This window comes from Canis aureus, chromosome 22 (assembly GCF_053574225.1).
Source record: "Canis aureus isolate CA01 chromosome 22, VMU_Caureus_v.1.0, whole genome shotgun sequence".
In the NCBI taxonomy this organism is placed as follows: Eukaryota; Metazoa; Chordata; class Mammalia; order Carnivora; family Canidae; genus Canis; species Canis aureus.
The window spans coordinates 24,625,296-24,646,566 of record NC_135632.1 but is presented as its reverse complement, the minus strand read 5'-3'; the positions used below and the strand labels follow the sequence as shown (position 1 = coordinate 24,646,566).

At 40.3% G+C, this 21,271-nt stretch overlaps 1 protein-coding gene and 1 pseudogene across 1 annotated transcript in view; both read right to left on the bottom strand.

Annotated features, from left to right (window-relative positions):
- Positions 1–3,542: 3,542 nt before the first annotated feature.
- LOC144294247 (uncharacterized) overlaps positions 3,543–21,271 on the bottom strand; it is a 62,253-nt gene continuing 44,524 nt past the window's right edge. The window contains exon 8 of the mRNA XM_077866063.1: positions 3,543–8,162. Coding sequence (XP_077722189.1) covers positions 8,001–8,162 — 162 coding nt within the window. The 3' untranslated portion in view covers positions 3,543–8,000. The remainder of the gene's footprint in view (positions 8,163–21,271) is intronic.
- On the bottom strand, positions 16,722–18,911 carry LOC144293904 (L-lactate dehydrogenase B chain-like; annotated as a pseudogene).

Here is a 21,271-nt window from a genome sequence, read left to right as displayed (position 1 = left end):
GAAACTCTGACAAGCACCACAGAGTGGAATTAAACTGTGAGCCTTTGTGAATTGAAATTTTTGGTTCTACTGAAAGCCTAGATAATGGGAGTGAAATCCCTTTTACTTTTAAAGCGTTTGAATTGAGCCATTGTGTAGCTTTTACTCAGTGCTCTGATGACACGCCTTAACTGCAATCCTGTCAGCTCATTCTGGCCGCTTTCCAAGTTTTTTATAAATCCAGATTTTTGAATTGGGAGGAAATTGCATGTGATTGGTTTTTCTTTTGCTTCCTCTAAACAATGCTCTATCAAGGGAATAGTATTTCACTAGAATTTGTACACTGCTCTCCCTTTCTCTCCTTCCTTCCTCTCATCCTCTTTAAATCTCTGTTTTAAAAAGAATATTCCATTTCCAGTTCTGCTGTGTGTGTCGGGCTCCACACTTCTTTTGTGAGACTCACCTCTTTTACTGTTTGTGCACATCCCTTCCCCTCATCTCTACCCTGGGTGCCATGAGGAGGTGTTGGCTGGAGCAGCAGCTGCCATCTTGCAGCTGGAAGAGAACGCCAAGAGAATTCAGTGCTAACTCATTTTGAGAAGCTGAACAAACTCTGGAATCTCCTCCCTCTAGACTTACATGAGACATTTAAATGATTTCATTGCTTCAACTTAATTTTTTATTATATCAGAAGGTATACTAAGGGATCATGTAATTACCAATTTCACCTTTTTTCCTTCTTTTTGTCTTCCAACTTTTCTCAGGTGTTGGCCCAAGGGTGGGATGGGGTGAGGCTAGAGGATTTTTCCAACTCCACCCAGCACTCACCTGGTGCCCAATCTATGACTGGGTCTAAATTTCTCCACATCTGGATCCTTCCTCCCACCACCCATTGCTGCCTCTGTGTCTCTCTCTCTCTCTGAGCAATCAGACAAACCCTGTCTTGATTCCAGTGAGTTCAGAAAACAAAAGACTGTAGGAATCAGGAACACTTTCCAAAAGAACTCCTATAATTTCTGACTGGTCTGCGTCATAAAGGAATGGCAGGAGGTCAATATAATAGCAACTTCCCACTGACTAGTCTCCAATCTCCCTTCTGTATGGGAGTTTCTAGTTTTGTAAGATACCATATATTATTTTGTCATTTATTTCCTTGGCTTAACTTGTTTAAATATTTCCTCCAATTCAAAAGCAATTCAAAAAGCAATACATTTTTGTCAGTGACAAGTATTTTCTAAAGTTTGGGTGGCAAAATGTAAATATCTTGTCTTCTCTTATATACACAATGCATTTTAAGACTTGAGCTTCGCATGCACTGTTGGTTATCTGTTTCCACAGCACTTTCATAAATTCAGTTCAGCCAAATTCCTTGCTTTCCCCATGCTCTTTCTTCATTGTGACAGTATTCTGCTATGATTGATGGAGGCACCAAACAATGTGTCAGCATATTTAAAAATTGTATTTGGGAAACCTAACTTATTTGTGATAAAAAAAAAAAAAACTTTAGTATGCCTACTAAAGCAATCCTGATTCTCTATCAAGACCAGTTTGTGTAGCTATTGCCTTTTTGAGACTTTTTTATGATTTTGAATGAACTTAGAATCTATCTCAGACACAGGAGTAGAACACTCTTTATGTTTCTGCAGAGTGTTTTTTCATCACAAACTAATACAAAACTCTCTGTGGAGTCTGCTCACCACATCAGATCTCCACTGTACCACTGTTTGGAAAATTAAAATATAGGAGGGCCAAGAAATCAGGCACATCCACAGAAAAATGGCAACCTCTATGACAAGGCTATGCAATTGTTGACAGGGTCTGTCTCCCCAGAAATAAAAGGGTGATGTGACACCATAAGAAAAAAGTGTCTAATGCACTGACAATTTTCTACAGGGAGGCTATGGCTCTCAGCCTCTCTTTTGCATTTCATTGAGAACAGAATTTAAATTCTATCCAGATATGAATATTTCTGAATTGATTTAAATTGAAAAATAGCATTAGGTCTTCTTCTTTGGATATTTAAGTCTTTGTTTGCATGTTTACAGAAGTTGTACTTGGGAGAAATAGAACTCAGCCCCATGGAATATAGTAGTGAGTTTATTTTTTTTAATTAATTAATTTATTTATGATAGGCACACAGTGAGAGACACAGGCAGAGACACAGGCAGAGGGAGAAGCAGGCTCCATGCACCAGGAGCCCGATGTGGGATTCGATCCCGGGTCTCCAGGATCGCGCCCTGGGCCAAAGGCAGGCGCTAAACCGCTGCGCCACCCAGGGATCCCTAGTAGTGAGTTTATACAGTATGTCTGCTCAGGTTTGTTCCAAGAACTCTGCTGGTTATTTTAGTTTCATAAGCCACCTGCAATCTCCCAACAAGACTGAGTACTGTGTAATGACATCCCAAAACAAGCAGGCCTATTTCAAGCCCTCTTCAAGATGGTTTAGATTGAGGGTGCCTGGGTAGCTCAGTCGGTTAAGTATCTATCTGCCTTCAGCTCAGGTCATGATCCCAGGGTCCTGTGTTGGAGCCCCATGTCAGGCTCCCTGTTCAGCGGGGAGTCTGCTTCTCTCACTGCTCCTTCCCTCACTCGTGTTCTCTCTCTCTCTCAAATAAAGAAAATCTTTAAAAAAAATAAATAAATAGATGGTTTGCTTTGAAAAACTGAAATGATTTGATCAAAAAACTGAGGATGACTTTGAGGGCAATGTCAAAGGTGTCTCCAATCTTTAGAACTCAAGACTCATAAGACAGGACAATTTCACATGATAAGAGGGGCAGATGAGAAAGAATGGAACCAGGGCTGCAGGGAGATAATTCTGTCACCTGATCCACTGCTTAGCAGCTTTGAAATTGTGACAGACACACCCCAAAGTGACCACCAATGAATTATATCCTGGTACAATCCTCTCCCCTTGAGGGCAGTTGGAATACAGGACCTGCTTCTAACCTATCAAATATGGCAAATGAGATGGGATGTCACTACTGCAATTATGTTACATTACATAGCAAAGGTGAAGTGATGTCACTCCCTTGATTATGTTCCTGTAGATAAGACCTCATCTTAGCAGACTGGAGTGAAGGATTATTTTAGCCTTGAAAAAACAAACGGCCGCATGAACTATTTATAAAGCAGGCCATGTGGCAGGGAAGTGTGGGTAGCCTTGAGTAAGGGTGGCTTTAAGCTGATAGCCAATAAGAAGCTGGGCCCTCAGTCATAGAGCTACAAGGAAATGAATTTTGTCAACGATGTGAATGAGCTTGGGAGTGGATTTTTCCTCTGTCAAGCACCTAGACAAGAATGTAACCCATGTGACAGCTTTTGACACCCTTGTGAGACCCTGAGCAGAATATCAAACCATGTTTGTGCCCAGACACCTCCCACAGGAACTTTGAGGTAATTAATGTGTGTTATTTTAAGGCAGTAAGTCTGTGATAATTTGCTATACAGCAATAAAAAGTTAATATGATAATCCAGAACAAGTTTGGTTTCTTTTTCTAAGTCTTAGTTTCTTCATTTTTAAAATGGGGATGATAAAACCTACTAAAATAGTAGTTATTTTATTATAGTATTAGTCATCTTGTTTTTCTGAGTATGTGGTCCTACTAGACACACCACATAGCTGGACAGGCATTTAGAGGAAATGGCATTGGGGCCCCTGGCTGGCTTAGTTGGTAGAACATGCAACTCTTGATCTCAGAGTCCTGAGTTTGAACCCCCTGTTGGATGCAGAGATTACTTAAAAAATAAAAATAAAAAATAAATAGGGGAAATGGCCTTACTCTTTGGGCCAACTATAGAAGTGCAGCAAAGAGCAAAGCATGGTGACCAAAACACCCAACAGCCAATGGTCAGCACTGAAAATCCAAGAGGAAAGGGTTGGGTCCTCATGGATGGGTAAGACCCTGAATTGGAATTCCAAATGAGTGATGCTGAAAAATCTGATAGGCAGGTAGTTATGTGAGCTGTGGCCAGACCAGAGCAGGAAAATGAGACCCACAGCCCTAGCTAGATTGCAGGAGCTGAGTTCCTTCCTGGGCCCAGGGGAATTTATGCATGAATGAAGGACAACACTGCCAGCTGTCCTTCTGATTCAGCTCCCCCTGAGGCTGATACAGTGGTCTACTACGTATTTTCCTGGTTATATACCCTGTCCCCCAGCAATAGGCCAGGCACAGACGATGCTAAGAGGAGTGCGAGGTTCCTTGACAGTTCCCAGGCTACTGACCACAATTTCAATTCTTAAGACTAACATTGGAGTTCTGTGGGATTGGGATTCTGTGGAGAACTGGGATTCAAAATCTAAGGGCAACCAATGCCAAGCTCCAGGATATATGAGTTGCAGTGAGGGCTTTCATCCTGCTTACATCCTTGGCTATCTGACACCCAGGGTCAATAAGGTTGAGCTTTCTGGTGGAGCACGAGTAACCTACTTACAGAAGGCAGGTGACAGCTAAAGCCAAGGGAATGAGGTAGGACCTGGGTACCACTTCATAAACCACCTGGAAGCTCCCAAAAAAGCTTGGCACTGTGTTAGTGGTATTTGAAGACAAGGCAGACTTATTTTAAACCCTTTAAGAGGGCTCCTAATCACTCCCTTGCTGTGCCAGTGTGGGAAGAGCAGGGGTACTCTCCATCTTACTTTTGAAGTTGTAAAGGCTTGGATGGTTGGTCATTCAAAATATCAGAGAATATCCAAATTCAGAAACTCAAAAATCAAACATAAGTGGGACTAGAAGCTTTGGGTACTATTTCCTCTTTGTGAGGTGTCTACTATAATACTATCTTGAATGGTTTATCAACATGTTTCATTGAGGAAACAGAAAGTGACACTGATAGTTACCTTGACAACTTGGGAGGTAGAGTGCCCATCACAAATTAAGTTGCTCTGGGCAACCTGACATCCACTGTCTCATTAGCACCAATTTCATGAGGGGGTCCTTCTTTTTCCTGGCTTTCACTCTCTATGATGGATGAAGGGCAACATAGTAAAGTGTGGTGGTTAAGACCTCAGCCTCTGGAGACAGATATGTAGGATAAAAGGATAAATGCAGCTATGCCACTTGCCACCTGCCCTCTGCTCCTGCACAATTTACTTAACCTCTTTGAACTTGGAATCAGGCTAGTAGAAGTATGTTAGTAAAAGCTTTCCTCACAGAGCCTGAACATAGGGAATCCTCATTAATGACCGTTGTTGTTAATACTATTATTATTACAGCTATTGCTTTGACCTAGATTTGTTTATTGTGTAGTCATTAATGTCTGTAGGACAGTACAGAACAAATGACTCTAGGTAGGGGACTCCTAGAAGCTTAATTCAGAGAAGCTAAATTATTTATAACTATGCCCTAGGGGGTTGGCAAATTTTCTCTATAAAGAACAAGATAGTAAATATTTTAGGCCTGCTAAAGCCTAAACATGGTATGCATTCCAACTACTCAACACTGCTGACCATAACTCAAAAGCAGCCTTAGATAATACTTGAGCAAATGGATGTGGCTCTGTTCCAATGAAATGTTATTTATGAGAGAATTGGCCGGCAGGATGTGAGCCATAGTTTGCCAACCCCTGCTGTAGACCTTTGCCCATGGTATTCCTAAACAGAACTCTAAAGGGAAGGGCACATGGCAGAGGGGACACAATGGCATTTTAGTCTCAATTTTGCCCATGTCCCAACAGTAGCATTATAGGAATATTACTTAGCTCCTCCATTCCTCAAATTCTTCCTTTGCAAAACCTAGGGAATCACATCTTCCATTTATCAAGGATAAATGATCTGAAGTACATAAAAGATAATTGAGTAAAAGATAACACATGTAAACAAGATGTGTGTATATGTTTCAGGTTTTTCACATGATCTTACTCCTTCTTATCTGTCCAGTTAGATTGTGAACTTGTTGAAGGCTGAACCCTTATCATTTATTGCCCTTATTTCTCTCCACCTCCCCTCTAGATCATAGAGAAGTGCTCTGCACAAAGCAGGACATTGCCTGAATTCAAACTTCTGTATTCTCTAAAGACCAGTTTTTCTTAGCTGCAGATGATAGAAATCAGCACATGTGAAGTGAAACAGAAAATAAGTTTCTTAGAGGTGCATGCCCAAATCAAGGAAGTTAGGTTGGGGTAGCAGTGGGGGCCCAGCTCATGTTTGCACCACTGCTGTTAGGCTGCTACCATTGATTCCTCTGTTCAAGCATCCCAACAGCGCCATCAAGAACAGCTCTCCCCTTTCTGCATCTTTGTTTTACTCCTGGAGGATTACAAGTCTATAATGAACTGAATGTGATTTGTATATCAAAATTTTAATTCCCAGTGTGATGGTACTAGGAGATGAGGCCTTTGGCAGGTGATTAGATCATGAGGGTAGAGCCCTCATGAATGGGATGGGTATCCTTAAAAAAGCACCCCAAGAGCTCTCCCACCCACTTCCTGCCTTGTAAGGACACAAGAAGACAGTAGTTTGCAACCCAGAAGAGGGTTCTCACTGGAATCCAAGCTCATGCTTGGACTTTCAGCTTCCAGAACCATGAGAAATAAAAATCTGTTGTTTATAAGCCACCTAGTCTATGGTTCTTTCTTAGAGCAGCCCAGACTGACAAAAAAAAGTCCCAGGCAGGAATCCCTGAATAGCTGAGGCTTGATCACCTACCCATACTCTGGCTACAAGGAAACAAGGAAAGAAAACTTTATTCAGCTCTTTTGGCCTCTAGAATTAGAGTATTTTACCAAGTAACTTAATGATGTAGAGCTCCCCCAAACGGGAAAGATTGGGGTGGGGAGGGTGGCTGGGAAACCAGGAGAAAGGCAAATGTCTACTGTACTGATCACTTGCTAAGCTGAGCCACTTGTTTTTGGAGAACTTTGGAACCACAGCCTAGTCTACCACCACTGTGACTTTCAGATTCCTCGCTAATCAGCAAGGTGATGGGATGAACTCATTCTTCCAAGCTCTGGCCTTTGGTCCCCTACAGCAGATATACCAGTGTCCCCCTTCATATCTCCTCACTTCTATGTGGACCATCCTGCTTTCCAACAGCCAGAACCTACAACTTTGTCAGAAGTCTGCCCTTGGGCATTTGGAACCCATCTTGCCTGCATGCAAGGCAGGCTCAAAGCACCTGGGTAATAGTGAGCATGAATGTATAAATATCCCAGCTCCCTTGCCTTTCATAGGATCACAATGAAGTATACATTTGACACCACTTTCCAAAACATTTTCACAGGATTGAACTTCAATTGCACATGATGATAGCTGCTTTAGTAGTGTACCCTTTATATACTGCCTTTTCTTCCTTATTGGACAAACACACACCCTCTTCTGTCCACATCACCCACCATCACAGAATAAACTATGTGCACTCAATCTTTCTCTCAGCTTTGCTTCTGGGAGAAGCCCTAACATATCCCTATATTTAAATGTTGGCATACTATTTTTCAGACATATCAAGAATGGTAAAATGACTCTCCCCACAAAGCTCTGTAATTCACAAGAACAATTGCAAATGCCTAGCCAGGCAAATATGAGACAAAGAAAGCACTATTTTTTTCCTCTGTGAAAGAATCAGTATTAGAGTTCTGTTTGCATGAAATCTGCCCCATGATGAAAACAGTGATGCTAGGAAGAAAGGAAGAAAGAAAAAGAAAGAAAGAAAGAAAGGAAGAAAAGAAAGAAAGAAGAAAGAAAGAAAAGATGAATGAAAGAAAAGAAAGAAAGAAAGAAAGAAAGAAAGAAAGAAAGAAAGAAAGAAAGAAAGAAAGAAAGAATCATTATTTTAGGAGAATCAGAAGTACATAAAGGATGGGCCTTGGGCTTCTGGAAGATGATAAGGAAAATTGCTTTGAGGCAACAGGGTAAGAAGAGAGCTTCCTATACTCTGGAAAAACGAGATATGAGAAGCAGATGAGAAGGGCTGTAAATCACTGGGTAATCAAAGCAAAAGCTATTCTGCAGAGCCCTGTGGAAAGCTATCAGAAAAAGAAAAGTCAGGTCAACTCCCCGTGACTAAAAAAACACAAAGCTGTCAAGTCTTGAAACTGAAGGGACTCATCTTGATATTTCTGATGGCGTACTGTAGTTGTAGTGGCTGTTGTTCTCTTCTGGGAGTTGGGAGGAGGAGGTTCTTGTTGGATGTTCTTGTACAAAGAGGAAGATAACTTGAACATATTTTTCTCTCCACTGCATCCTGAAAATTGAATTGCAATGATAAAGATCAGGCAATTGTGCTGAAGCACTGAACTCTTTATGAAATAATAGCCCAAGTGCCGAACTCTAATCTCATTTCCTTCTTTGTTGGGAAAGGGAAGGTTTGTCTATCACCTGACTGAACAGGTAGGAAGATGAGACCTTAGTTACTATATGTCCTTTGGTCAAAGTTCTCCTTGGGGAAGCAAGCCAGCTAGGCAATCATCCTAATATGGAAGATCAAAGGTGACTGTAGGTCCAGAGAAGAGAAAATTCTTGAGGCTGAAGGAGGGTTAAATGGAGTGGAGGGCACCGGGTGGCTCAGGTCATGATCCCAGGGTCCTGAGATCTAGCTCTGCATCGGGCTCTCTGCTCAGCAAGAAGTCTGCTTCTCCCTTTCCCTACTCATGTTCTTGCTCACTCTGCTCTCTCTCTCTCTCTCAAATAAATAAATAATCTTAAAAAAAAAAAAAAACAGAAGTGGAGGGAGTGCTTGGGTGGCTCAGTTGGTTAAGCATCCAACTCTTGATATCAGCTCAGGTCTTTTTTTTTTTTTTAAGATTTATTTATTTGTTCATGAGACACACACACACACACACAGAGAGGCAGAGACACAAGTGGGGGAGAAGCAGGTTCCATGCAGGAAGCCCGATGTGTGACTTGATCCCAGGACTCTGGGTCATGCTCTGAACCAAAGGCAGACGCTCAACCGCTGAGCCACCCGGGCATCCCATCAACTCAGGTCTTGATCTCAGCATTGTGAGTTCAAGCTCTGCATTGGGCATAATGCTGGATGTGAAGAAGAAAGAAAGAAAGAAAAGAAAGAAAGAAAGAAAGAAAGAAAGAAAGAAAGAAAGAAAGAAAGAAAGAAAGAAAGAAAGAAAGAGAAAGAAAGAAAGAAAGAAAGAAAGAAAGAAAGAAAGAAAGAAAGAAAGAAAGAAAAAGAAAGAAAAAGAAAGAAAGAAAGAAAGAAAGAAAGAAAGAAAGAAAGAAAGAAAGAAGAGAAGAAAGAAAAGAAGGAAGGAAGGAAGGAAGGAAGGAAGGAAGGAAGGAAGGAAGAAAGAAAGAAAGAAAGAAAGAAAGAAAGAAAGAAAGAAAAAGAAAGAAAGAAAGAAAAAGAAAGAAGAGAAACAGAGAGAGAAAGAATAGAGTAGAGATAAGGAATTGACCGGTCATGGAAATAAAATGCAACAAAACAATACATGGGACTCTAGTCCTCACCCAAAAAGGACTTAGGAGGGAAAAAAAAGCTTGAGATCAAGTTAGGGAGAGCAATCCTAAAAGTTGTTGATGTCCCATCATTCTACAGAAGGAAAAGTACATGAATTTGGGCAGCAGAGACAACCTGGTTAATATTAGAAATTCTGGCTAACACATACCTATGTGTAGACTTAGGAATGGATAGTGTCATTATCAACTACAAAGAAGATTCTGGACTAGATGAATGGGCTATAGGGAGGTCCAACAGCTAACACATGCTGGGCTTACTGCAGGTTGGTTTTCCCACTGATAATACTATGATTTTCTTCCCTGAATGTCACAGCTGAGGCCTTGTTACTCCTTTCTTATGGAGCAGAGATAGCCCATCTTGAATTTTCTTGAATGCCAAGAAGTTTTTGTGGCAAGGGATGTGGTCCACATGGCCCAAGTTATATCAGCTCATCTATGGTGGCAAGCAGTGAATATTTTTTTTTTTAAAGATCACTTATTGGGATGCCTGGGTGGCTCAGCAATTAAGCACCCACCTTCAGCAGGGGGCGTGATCCTGGAGTCCCAGACCAAGTCCCACGTGGGGCTCCCTGCATGGAGCCTGCTTCTCCCTCTGCCTATGTCTCTGCCTCTCTCTCTCTCTGTGTCTCTCATGAAGAAGTAAATAAAAATCTCAAAAAAAAAAAAATCACTTATTTGTGGTGATCTTGAAAGCATAGTTCATTCTCTCCCTATGCTGGTCACTTCTGTTTGTTTGTTTGTTTTTTTTAAGATTTTATTTATTTATTCATTAGAGACACAGAGAGAGAGAGAGGCTGAGACACAAGCAGAGGGAGAAGCAGGCTCCATGCAAGGAGCCCGACGTGGGACTAGACCCCAGGTCCCCAGGATCACACCCTGGGCTGCAGGCGGCGCCAAACCACTTCGCCACCGGGGCTGCCCGCTGGTCACTTCTGTATCTGAAATGCTGGGCACGATTTCTCCCAAAGTTTAGCTGGAGTGGTTTCCTAATGAATCTGGACAATGCATGCACAGGCATGCAGATGCAATGAGAACCACACCAGGTCATTCATAACTGTAGGTACAAGCACGTAACAGATGTGAAATGAATGAGTTCCTGAGCATTTCTTTACTTTATCTTTAAAAACTGAGTTCTGAACTTTCTATGTATAATATTAAAGTCAAAATGTGTCTCCCATTTTGAACTTGATGCAGTGTTTATCAGAATATTATACTAACTTGAATATGCAGGTACTCAATAATTACTCAAAGAATTGCATAAACTTGATAATTCTGAAGAATTATTTATTTAATCAAATACTTTAAAGTTTGAAGATATATCAAAATGTTCAAAATATCAAATGTCAGTGTTAAAGCTCTAGTGAAACCTTAAGGAAGAAATCATATAGATCACAGGCTAAAAAGGACCCGTGATAAAGAAGATGGACAACCCTGGAGAAAAGGATGGATAGAGAAGAGATGGAGAGTGAACACAAATCCCTTTGAGAATGTTGATATTAACCTGATTGTCTCTGCTGCCCAGAGTCATGTACTCTGTTTTTTGTAGGATGCATGCTTACCCAAACTTGATGCTAGGCCTTTTTACCTTTTCTAAATTCCTTTTGGGTAGGAGGTAGAGTCCATCTATAGATAACCAAACAGAACGAATTTGAATAATCAACTAACAGTAATCAACACAGGTGCAATTAATGTTAGGACATAACCACAACTGGGAAGGCTCCAATGAACTTCTTCCTTTTTCTTACAGCACTCCCTTTTAGTTCAGTTTAATTCAAATACCCCTGCCATATTCAAAATAGGACAGTATTCCATTACATTAGCTTTTTCATAACCATTAACAAATTATAGGGGAAAAAAGCACTGACAGAGTCTGCTTATACATTCTGAAACTTTGTGGTGCTCACTCAAAGCAGTCAACCAGTGTGGTCTCTTTAGGTGTTACTAAGAATACAATTATTAAACTTAACAATTAAGCTTATGGATCAGAAGATATAATATGTGTACATGGTAGTTTTCTGTTGTTGCACAACAAATTGCCACAAACTCAGTGGACTAAAACAACACACATTTTTTTTACCTCAGTTCCTGTGGGTCAGGAGTCTATGCACAGCTTCACTAGGTCCCTTGCTCAGGATCTCACAAGCCTGCATAGAAAGTGTTAGGTGAGGCTGTGGTCACATACGGAAGCTCAACTGGGGAAGAATCCACCTCCAATCAATGCTGGCAGAGTTATTTACTTGTGGTTATTGAGGCACAGGGCCCTGGCTTCTTGCTGCCTATTGACTGAAGGATGCCCTCAACTCCCAGAGGCTGCCTCAAGATCCTTGCCACATGTGCTTTCTACCATGGCCATTTACTTCATTAAGCCAACAAGAAGAGTCTCTAGAGCAAGTCTGCTGGCAAGACAAGGCTTACATAACATGCTGTAATCGCGACAGTGATGTCTTATTACCTTGACCATATCCTATTGGTTAGGAGCAAATCTCGGTTCACATTTTTACTCAAGGGGAGAAGATTATACAAGATTATACATGACTGAACACCTTTAGGCACGGAGACTTAAATCGTGGAGGGCCAATTTAGACTCTATCTGCAAAGTACTCAATTACTAAATAGTAAGATCTTCTGAAAGGATATATATTCCTCTCAAGGAGTTAAGTAAGAACACCTGATTGCCATGGATCCAAGCAGCAATGACTATTCTGTAATGCTCTCCTATACCTTGTGACCTGTGTTTCTACAGTCTAACTTGGAAAGAATCCACCTTCTCAGGCATTGGTACCTGCAAAGCTGGAGCAGCAGCAACCAAGCCATCCTTCGGAGGGCATCTCAGCAAACATGAGATTCCCATGGAGAAGGACCAGAGAGGCTTCCCTACTCTTTGCACTTGAAAATGAACACGTAGCAGAAGCCTTTCTATAAAAATCAAACTCTATTTTTATCTGAGCAGAAAAACAAAACAATCAAACAAAAAGAGCAAAGTCTTCTGTTGGTTTGTAATATAGACTTATTATGGCATTAACTTATTTTATTTTTACCTATTTTTTCCAAAAATTTTTTCTCATCTTTTCATGGAAATTTTCCATACAAGAGCTTCACAACTACTTTATATGAGCCAGCTCCAACCTTGTTTTATCCTTGAAAACATCCTCAAGTGCCAAGTAAACCAACAATCTGAAGGAAGGAAAGACTCTAGCCCCAACAATATCAAGATTGCTAATTGAAAAGACTTGACTGGCTGCAAGTGCCTGAGATTTCTGGGGCTTGCCATTATGTGGTTGTGCTTCAGTGCCCTGAAATAATGGCACTTTAATCTCAGGTCCACCCATCACTGTCTCAAAGTTGGGGGGGGGGGAGCTAAAGATATAAAATACTGAGGAAAGGTGAGAGTACTGCCTCATTACCCATAAAAAACAGTTTTATTTCAACACTGCAATATAATTCTTTTTCCTTCTAGTACTAAGAGTTATTTAGTCCTTTGCACTCAAACTTCTACTTCATAACTTACTATGAGAAAATCTAATTTTGCTTTGAAATTCTAGTTTTGGGGAAATTGTTTTCTCTGTAAATAATGGGATTTTTTTTTTACTCCTTCTGAAATGCACTTATTGTCTATAATGGAGACTCGACAGTGTTCTGCAGAGGGAAATGCACATGGGCAGGAGCATATAGTCCAGGATGTATTAGTCTGAATAGGAAACATCCTGAGGTGTATACTGGGTCAGATATGAGATAATTAGATACTATTATATGCATACATTTGTGTTTGACACCTTTGTAACAGTTGGCAAAATTGAAAACCTTCTTCTAAAACAAAGAACAAAAAATCTATTTTATTCTGGAACACTATACATCACTTATCCCAACATGTTGCACTTAATGGTACTCCCTTTTTAAAAATCTACCTCTAGGGGTGCCTGGGCGATTGAGTTGGTTAAGTGTCTGCCTTTGGCTCAGGTCATGATCTCAAGGTCCTGGGATGGAGCCCCACAACAGGCTCCCTGCTCAGTGGGGAGTCTGCTTCTCCCTCTCTCTCTGCCCCTTCCCCTTGTATGTGCCCTCAAATAAATAAATAAAATCTTTAAAAATAATAAATAAATAAAATCTACCTCTAACCCCTTACATTTTTTACAGGTTGTATCTACTGTCTTTACCAGTACTTAAATCATGGCTGTGCTATATACAAGCCATGCAAACCAGCCCATAGGCTTAAAATCAGTGAGCCTCAAGTGCCCCACCTACAAGATGAGGCTAATGACATTATCCACTTAATTGTGTTGTGATGTGCTTAGCTGATGAAAGTCCCCTTGTATTCTCTTGTTTTCACCTGTTATCACCCTCAGAGTCTTCAGAGACTTGAGGGGGCAGAAGGAGGTGGAGCTTGTAGCTTTAACTGCATGTGGATAATGCCCAAACTGAAATATTTGACCTTATCTCAACTGGGCACTACCTTTTTATTTTGAACTTCACGGCGGGCATTGTTCTTTGACAGTTCGACTGCCCTTCAACTACAGTGTGCCTGAAATCAACCTTATCATCCTATTCTCCCTGAAAAAAAGACTCTGGGAACATTTGGCAATTCCTCAAAGAGTTAAACAGAGTTACTGTATGATCCATTAGTTCCACCTCTGGGTATATATCTAAAAGAACTGAAAACATATATCCAAACAAAAACTTGTACATGCATGTTCATAGGAGTATTATTCATAATTGAGAAACAGCCTAAATGCCCATCAACTGATGAATGGATGAATGAAATGAGATTTATCTATATAATGAAATAATATTCAGCCATATAAAGGAATGGAATGCTGGTACATCGTACAACACTGATGAAAAGATGCTAAGTGAAAGAATCCAGACATAGTGTCCATGTATTATATGATTCCATTTATCTGAAAAATCTGGAATAAGCAAACCCACAAAGGCAGAGAGTAGATTAGTAGTTATCAGGACCTATAGGGAATAGAAAAATTAGGAAGTGATAGATAATGGGTGCAAGGTTTCTTTTTGGGGTGATGGAAGCATTCTGGAATGAGATAGTGCTAGTGGTTGCAGAACATTGGAAGAAGCTAAAAACAACTGAAATGTACACTCTAAGAACATTGAAATAATGAATTTTATGCAGCATGAATTTTATCTCAATTTTAAAAGCAACCTCTGTGGACAGAGCAATGAAGGAAAGGGGAATTGAGCCAGAGACACAGAGGGGGATCTTTGATCTCTAGCAACTCAAGGCACTCATTAACAACCACCAGTACAAAGTCTTGAGGGGATGTCACTGTAATCACTTCTGAGCAGAATTTAGAATCTGACCCCCCAAGGCTCAACCAAGTGGGTCATTTATACAGTTTGCTGAAATATATTCAAATCCAGACCTAAAGACCAAAAATGGGGATGGAAACCGAAGGGTGAAAATAGCCAAAGGAAGCGCTTGCAATGGAAAATTCCCGAGGGGACTCATTTATTATATCCTTTATTGCCAGGTTCAACTGGAAGGGCAATAAGTTATCTGTTCTGAATACATTTACTATTTCCAATGTATTTTCTGTTTACATCATTCTCTTTCTCCCTGCTTTTTCCTCCTTAATCAAAAGTTCGACCATCAAGACAAAAAGTTCTGGAACTTCACAATATTTTACAAATAAAGCAAAATCTAGTCCTAATAAGGACTCAGCTTGAAATCCATTTCTTTTAAGGTAACTCGTCATATGACCTGATTAAAGGTGATGAGAAGATTTTGGGGAGTTTTCAAGACATGCTGTACTGCTTATTACCAAAATTTTATTATATTAATCTTCTGACTTTGGAAAAGTTCCCATGAAAAAGACCTGGGAGAAAAACATTCCCAAATCGCCCCCTCAGACTATGGAACAGATCTTAATAGCTACTAAGTGAAGGAGTCCATGTGTTCCCACAGATGGCTGTTGAAAAATGAATCATGTTTATCAATTTGAGAAAACAGAAAGAAAAGAACAAGGAGTATAGAACCTCGCAATTTAGCCAGGCCTCATTCAGAGTCTCATGAATGGCCAAAGTCAAATAATCTGGAGTTAGTTTGCTCCTCCCATGTTCTTCTCTTTCCACCTGCAACCGTGTTTCCAAAAGCCACAGCACTCTGATCCTCAGCTGTCCACCTCACAGTCTGAAAATTATTAGGAAAAGCTGATGCATCTTACTCAGTTGTATTAATTTACAAGGGCTGCTATAACAAAGTACCACAAACTGAGTGGTTTAAACAATAGGAATGTATTACCTCATGTTCCAGAGACTAAAAGTCCACAATCAAGGTGTCAGCAGAGTTGATTTGTCCTAAGGGCTGTGAGGGCAGGGTTTATTCCAGGCCTTTCTCCCTGGCTTATATATGACCATCTTCTCCCTGTGTCTCTCTGCAGCATCTCCTCTCTCTTTGTGTCCAAACTTACCTTTTTTATAAGAACGCTCATTATAATGGATTATAGGCTACCCTAATGATCATGTTTTAACTTGATTACCTGTGTAAAGATCCTATCTCCAAAAAAGGTCACACTCTGAGGCACCAAAGGTTAGTACTCCAACAAATCTTTTTGTGAAGGACACAATTCAACTCATAACACTGGCCTAGGAAACTTAAGGAAGACCTGAGGAAGAGGCCCTTTCTCTTACCATCTAGGTAATCTTGGAGTCTGACCTAGGGAAGTTCACTTCTGGGTCAACCAGGAATGACTGGGACCAGGAGGTTGTTCAAGAAGAGCCTGCCGAGAACAGAGAATAAAAAGATGTGTGGAAATTAGCAGGAGTCTTGAGGACAAAGCTGCAATCAGAGGACCTGGAGTCTAGCCAAACTGACTAAGATAGGGAAAGAATAGAGTCTACCATACATCGTAAATGCTCAGCAAGAATCTGTCAAAGAGAAAAGAAATGCAGAAGACCAAGCTGGGCACAAATACAAGACAATTCAAGGTGGGATTATATTAGCTAGGAAGTCTCAGATGTAAACAACAGAAATGGACTCCAGCTTAAAGAGAAAACAAATTCATTATGAGAATATTGGGAATCCAAGGAAACATTTAGGGGAGAATAATAGGTTCACTATCTTGCTTGTGGTGCTGGTTTTATGGATATACACATATGGCAACATTTATCAAGTTGTGCACTTTATTTTTTTTTTAATTTTTATTTATTTATGATAGGCACACAGTGAGAGAGAGAGAGGCAGAGACATAGGCAGAGGGAGAAGCAGGCTCCATGCACCGGGAGCCCGACGTGGGATTCGATCCCGGGTCTCCAGGATCGCGCCCTGGGCCAAAGGCAGGCGCCAAACCGCTGCACCACCCAGGGATCCCAAGTTGTGCACTTTAATATGCATTTTATTGTAGGTCAGTTGAACCTCAATAAGATGATTTTTTTTAAAAAAGGGACATTAAAAAGTTCTGGACACTGATACTGGGAGTATAAATTTGTATAGTCACTTTGGAAAACATTTTGGCCTTGGCTATGAAAACTCAACAAATGCATATCCTATGACCTATCATTTCCACTCCTAAGTAACCACCCAATGGAAATGCACCCAAATCTTCACCAAAAACACATAAAACAATGTTCATAGCAGCACTTTTCATATTAAAAATTCAAACTGTCTAAGTGCCCATCAACACTGTAATGGTAAAAACAAAACAAAACAAAACAAAAAACCCGCTGTAATGGTAGTCAGAAAAGATTAACTCTGAAAGCCTGGATTTCTCAACTGCTGTACATTCCCAAGTCTTCAGCACTTGCCTTTGGCTTAGCTCCTAAGAGAAGATCTCTGAGCTTTTGTGATATCCTGCCTGAAAAGAGTGTCGTTGTATGCCTAAAGCTATGGGCTATGCCAGTTAGTTTAAGCTAACAATGTGATTTATGTGAATATCTATTTTTATATGCTTGAGCCTTTAAGCCACAATTTATCATTTTGACCTGTGTGGGGGTAGATACTGAGTAGCTAAGGTCAGCAGTGGGGACACTACATGCCTTCATGACTGGCCTCAAAGAGCAACAAACTCTGGACACCAAGGGTTGGATGAGCTTCCCTGATTGGAAACTACCTTTTATATATTGTCATACACACTTGTGGAAAAATTAAGTGCTGTCCATGTGACTCTACCAGGAGACGACAACTAGAAGCTTGCCCCTGGTTTCCTCCGGACTCAGTTCTATTTTTTTTTTTTTTTCACACTACAATAGTTAATTTTATTTGTTCAAGGCTCATATTGCAAACATTAAACCAAGCATGGGCTTTGATTCTGTGAGCCCAGATTCACATATTTAGGAAGATAAAAGCAAACTGTGATCCATGTATATGGGTGAAAAACTAAAGGCTCACAGTTAATCACATCATAGTTTTAAATTTCTACAGCCTAGAAGCTGGAAGTCACAGATCTTTTAGGTCTTTCTGGATGTCCCACAAGGTATCTGCACTTTTCTTGAGCTGGGCAACCTCATCATCCTTCCACTTCTGGCTGATCACACTGGTTAAGCCCTGAGCGTTCAGGATACACAGAAGACTCAGGAAGACTTCGTTCTCAATACCATACATGCCCTTCACCATTGTTGACACTGGATGAATCCTGGAGAGATTTTTACATGGATTCAATGAGATCAGCCATACTTAATCCAATAGCCCAGTTGATATATCCTTTTAGCTTGATGACTTCATAGGCACTTTCAACCACCATCTTATGCACTTCCTTCGAATTTTCACTGTCGTTGTCTGTTCCCATTTCTGGATTCAGTTCCTGAAGAGAAACACCTGCCACATTCACTCTACTCCACACAGCCACACTTGATTTGCCATGTTCTCCCAAAATTCATCCATGGCAGCTGCTGGGACGAATGCCAAGTTTTTCAGCCATAAGATAGCAAAATCTAGCAGAATCCAGAATACACTCACTTCCAATCACACGGTGCTTGGGTAGTCCACTTAGTTTCCAGGTAACATATATAAGAATATCCACTGGGTTGGAAACCACAATTATGATACAATCAGGACTATACTTGACTATCTGAGGAATAATGAATTTGAAGACATTAACATTCCTTTGCACCAGATTGAGGCGGCTCTCTCCCTCCTGCTGGCAGACTCCTGCAGTCACCACCACAATCTTAGAATTGGCAGTCACAGAGTAATCTTTATCTGCCACAATTTTAGGTGTCTGAAGAAATAAGCTCCCATGCTGTAGATCCATAATTTCTCCTTTGAGTTTATCTTCTAAAACATCCACAAAGGCAAGTTCATCAGCCAGAGACTTTTCCAAAATGCTGATGGCACATGCCATACCGACTTGTCCAACACCCACTACAGTGATCTTATTGTTTGGGATCACTGCCTCTTCTTCTGCAACTGGTACAATCAGTTTTTCATTAAGAGTTGCCATTTTGCTCTGAGACAACCAGCTGTAAGAGTCGAGCCAAAAAGACAATGTTAGCTGCGTGCATCTCCTCCGTCGCAGGATTTGCCTGGACTCCGTTCTGTCTATCTTTTCCCTTGGCTGATTTCAATCAGCTGTAACCATAAGACACCTGTTAGTTTAACAGCTTTTCTGAGTTCTGTGAGTCTTTCTAGCAAATCCCTGAACCTGAGGGTGGTCTTGGGGACCCCTGGTACAAATGGATAAATATATTACAGTGTATTTACAAAATGCAATGCTTTACTATTCCAATAAGAACAGGCAACAACTATACCCAAACAATAAGGATGAATCTCACAAACATAATGTTGGACATAAACAAGAGAATATGTGGGCAGATTTGACTTGTATAAAGTGAAAACAAAAAACAAAAAAACAAAAAAAGGCACAACTAATTCTTGATGCTGAATCATGATTATGATTGTCTTAGATGGCAGAGAGTAGAAACTTGGAGGGGGAAATGAGGAAGCTTCTAAGACATTAGTAATATTCTGTTTCTTGATCTGGATACCAGTTATAAACATGTGTTCAGTTCATGAAAACTCAGTTTATGAAAAATCATCACTTCCATGATATATAAACATACACATAAACTTATATATAAGTATATACATACACATGTACATTATACTTTAATAGTAGGAATGTTGAAGAATATTGGATGGCATGCAGCATCTCTAGAAAAACTAGACAACCAGGCACAGACTACAGAGCTGGAAAAAAAGCTCAAAATCTCACCATGCAATAGATCCAGCAAAGACCCCACTGCTATACTGCTAGGTACCAGAGGGCCATCTGCTAGGCCATTGTTACTATGGCCACTAGGAATGTTGTTCCTGAAGAATGGAGGTAACTGCTCTTACTGCTTCTGCTTCTTCCTATCCCTAGAAGGAACTCAGTGTGGTCTCTGCTTCTTCCCTGGACCTGATTCTTTAAAGTATAGAAAAAGTGTGGGTATAGATCATGGTCATGGACTAGGGCTAGGTCATGGGCTTTCATCCTAGCAGCAAGGACATTAGAAAAAAGGAGTCCAGCATTTTGCAGTTTCTGTGTTAGGAAACAAACTCTGCCTCACTAGAATGAAGTACAGATGCTGGATAGTAAAAAAAAAAAAAGACAAATGTCCACTAAAGTCATTTTGTATCTGGAGATCTAAACCAAGGTAAAAAATGTTTATTTAGCTCCAACTATGTGTCAGACTAAGGTAGAAGCCTTTATATATGTAAGAACACTTGATCTGTGTTTTCACAAGTGCTCTGTGAGATACTATAGATCCCAGATAGACCTGAGAAATCTTCGATCTTCCTTGAGCCTTCAGCCAAGTAATGATCTGCAAACTACCTGCAGCTGGGGGGAAAAAAATCTAAAAGGATTAGAGAACACTACCTGGTGCTCACACAGGGCTAAAAGTAGTGCGTTCACAGGCCAGACAGGAAGGCTCATAAATCACAGGGCTATAGGTAGAAAACTCAGAATGATCTTGCCTCAGTAGCAGGAAATAAATAGCTCTGGTTAAAAATGGCTAAATCACAAAAGCAAGACCCCAAAAGATCAAATTATCCAACTAACTTAACATTCCAGAATAAAGCACAAGAATATTTATGGGAAGACAAAGATATCCAGCATCTAACAAGGTAAACTTTACAATGTCTGGCATCCAAACAAAAGTTACTAGGCAGACAAAGGAGTAGGGAAATATGACCCATGAGGAGAATAATCAATTAACTGAAGTTAACTCAGAACTGACATAGATGTTAGAATTAGAAGATGAGTGACATTAAAACAGTCATTATAACTGTATTCCATACATTTGAAGTGTTAAGTAGAGACATAAGAAATATAAAAACATAATAAAAGATCCAAGTAGAACTTCCATACACAAAACTGTAATGACTGAGACAAAAAAAATACACTAATAAATTAGTGACAAAATAAATACAAAACAATCCAAAATAAAATTAGTGACAGATGAGACATGACCGAAGAAAAGATTAGTGAATTGAAGACATAGCAATAGGAGGTTTTCAAAGTGAAACATGGAGAGAAAAAAGAAAACAGAAAAGGGGAGTCACTGCACTGTGGGACAACTCAAATGGCCTAATATGTATGTTACTGCAGTCTCTAAAAGTGAGAGGGAGAAGAGGCGTTTGAGGAAATACGGGACAAAAAAAATCTCCAAACTATGAAAACTATATGCCCACAGACCAAAGCTCAGTGAACAATAAGCACAAGAAACATGAATTAGCAACACCATGACATATCATCAAGTTGTGTTTAACAGTGACAAAAAGAAAAATTTTAAATGATTTGGAGGGGCAGAAGAGTCGCTGGGTAGATCTAGGACCGTGTTCTGAAAATCACAAGTTTTTATCATCTTTTCAGAACTTTTCAAAGGCACACCCTCTAGAAAGGTTAGATTAGAAGGGAAAGAGCCAGGAAGCAGAGGGACAAGTTA